The sequence below is a fragment of the Sceloporus occidentalis genome, unplaced genomic scaffold (assembly GCF_023333645.1).
Source record: "Sceloporus occidentalis isolate IW3139 unplaced genomic scaffold, rSceOcc1.0.p SCAF_296, whole genome shotgun sequence".
In the NCBI taxonomy this organism is placed as follows: Eukaryota; Metazoa; Chordata; class Lepidosauria; order Squamata; family Phrynosomatidae; genus Sceloporus; species Sceloporus occidentalis.
The window spans coordinates 399,924-401,622 of NW_028317276.1; the positions used below are offsets into that span (position 1 = coordinate 399,924).

The 1,699-nt window shown below is 38.7% G+C and overlaps 1 protein-coding gene across 1 annotated transcript; it reads left to right on the forward strand.

The window, feature by feature from the left end:
• The first annotated feature begins 296 nt into the window (after window positions 1–296).
• Window positions 297–536, forward strand: LOC149275189 (protein AF1q-like). Its single transcript, XM_089504931.1, has one exon. It carries the CDS (start codon window positions 297–299, stop codon window positions 534–536), a length of 240 nt encoding a protein of 79 aa, XP_089361057.1.
• The last annotated feature ends 1,163 nt before the right edge of the window (window positions 537–1,699 follow it).

Sequence of the window (1,699 nt, forward strand, 5' to 3'; positions counted from 1 at the left end):
GATTCCACTATAAACTTAGAATGGAATTCTCAACCAAGGTACCTTTATACAATGATGTTTATTGTGGTCCAATTACAGTTTTGTGTGTTGATACCACACCTACAGGATCCCCACAAAATCCAGCCTGTGAACATGGTCAAGCATAGGTCCAAGTGCAGACCAGTGAATTACCCAGGTGATGGGGAAAATATCTCCTCTGTGGTGTGGTTGGGCTACAGAGAAGACTCATCAGAGGCTGGATCTCTGGAGAGCCTTGGATCATTTGTTTTCACCCATACCTTTGTTTTTAGGTGATAATGCTGGACACTGCGAGCAGCCAGTACAACTCCTTTATGTTTTGGAAACTTCCAATCCCAGAGTTGGACCTGTCTGAGCTGGAATGCCTGGGCTTTGAAGACCCTAAAAAGAAACAGTCAAAGTCTTCTTTCGACAAGAAATCTGGAGACGAAGAAGACATCCTGTCACAGTACACCGCCTTCAATTACTGGAGGGCCCCTATTGCCAGTATTGGCAGCTTGGACTTTGACCTAATTTGAGGAATTTTCCATAACCACATCTGCCGCCTTAACTCTCCCGGCAAAATTTTATTGTTAATTTATTAATTTATTTATGTTTTGTAAGACACTGAAGGTTTTTTTTAAAAAATGTTTAAAGCTGATATTTTATGTTTTTAAAGCCGCTTTAGCACTTTATTTGCATAATAATAATAATAATAATTGAACATTTCACTAAAAAAGGTAAAATGTACCCATGATCGCGGTAAGCTAGAGATGTTACACTGGAGAACACATTGTCTGTATTGTTTGGCCTGGAATTAAGAAAAATAAGAAAAAAAATATGACGTGGCAATTGTTGGTCTGTTTTTTAATGTTTGTACACATAAAGGTTCGACGGCTGTTTGTGATGGCACGAAATTCGAGCAAACACGTTGCATTGTGGGTGCATAGGGGAGTTTTCTGTGGTCCATGAGTATGAGTGTAGATCTCCTCACTCCTTCATAATGTATTGCAGATTTTACATATTGATTTCTACATTTATTAGCAATTTCAATAAGGAAAACAGACTCATTAGCTTGATTATTTCTGAATTTATAATAATTTATACCAGCAGGATGGTATATTGGTCTTTTTACAATTGGCTAAGGGTTAACAAGATTAGCCCCAGGGCTTGAAAGGGGAAATTTGATTACAAATAAATGTTAATTCCCTATCTTCAGAACTTCCCAGGGCTTTGTAAAAAATAAAAGGGCTATTCCCAGACAGTCTTTTAGTGGGTGAGGAATGGGAAGGAAATGGGTGGGTGGACAACGCATAGCTAAACACTGCCCCCTGCCAGGAGAAAGAAGAAACTGCCCCGGAGACCCAGGGAAGAAGGGCTTTACCCAGAAGCTCTGCGTCAAACCCGGAGAGTTCCCAGGTGTGGCTATTTTAGAAAGGGGAAATGTCACATCTGATATATATATATATATATATATATATATATATATAAAAACTTTATTGACTCCGGCACTGAATGGCATCTGCCACTTGAGTTATGACTTGTGCATGTGGACCAAAAATGATTTAGACACATTTTTCATTTTTGGACAATGAATTTTGTGTCTTGCCCTTTCGGTACGGATGAAAATGGAAGGGATTTTTCATTCTGAAACAAAATTTGGTGTTACTCTCACTCATTTTAAATTTCTCCCTACTGTCTC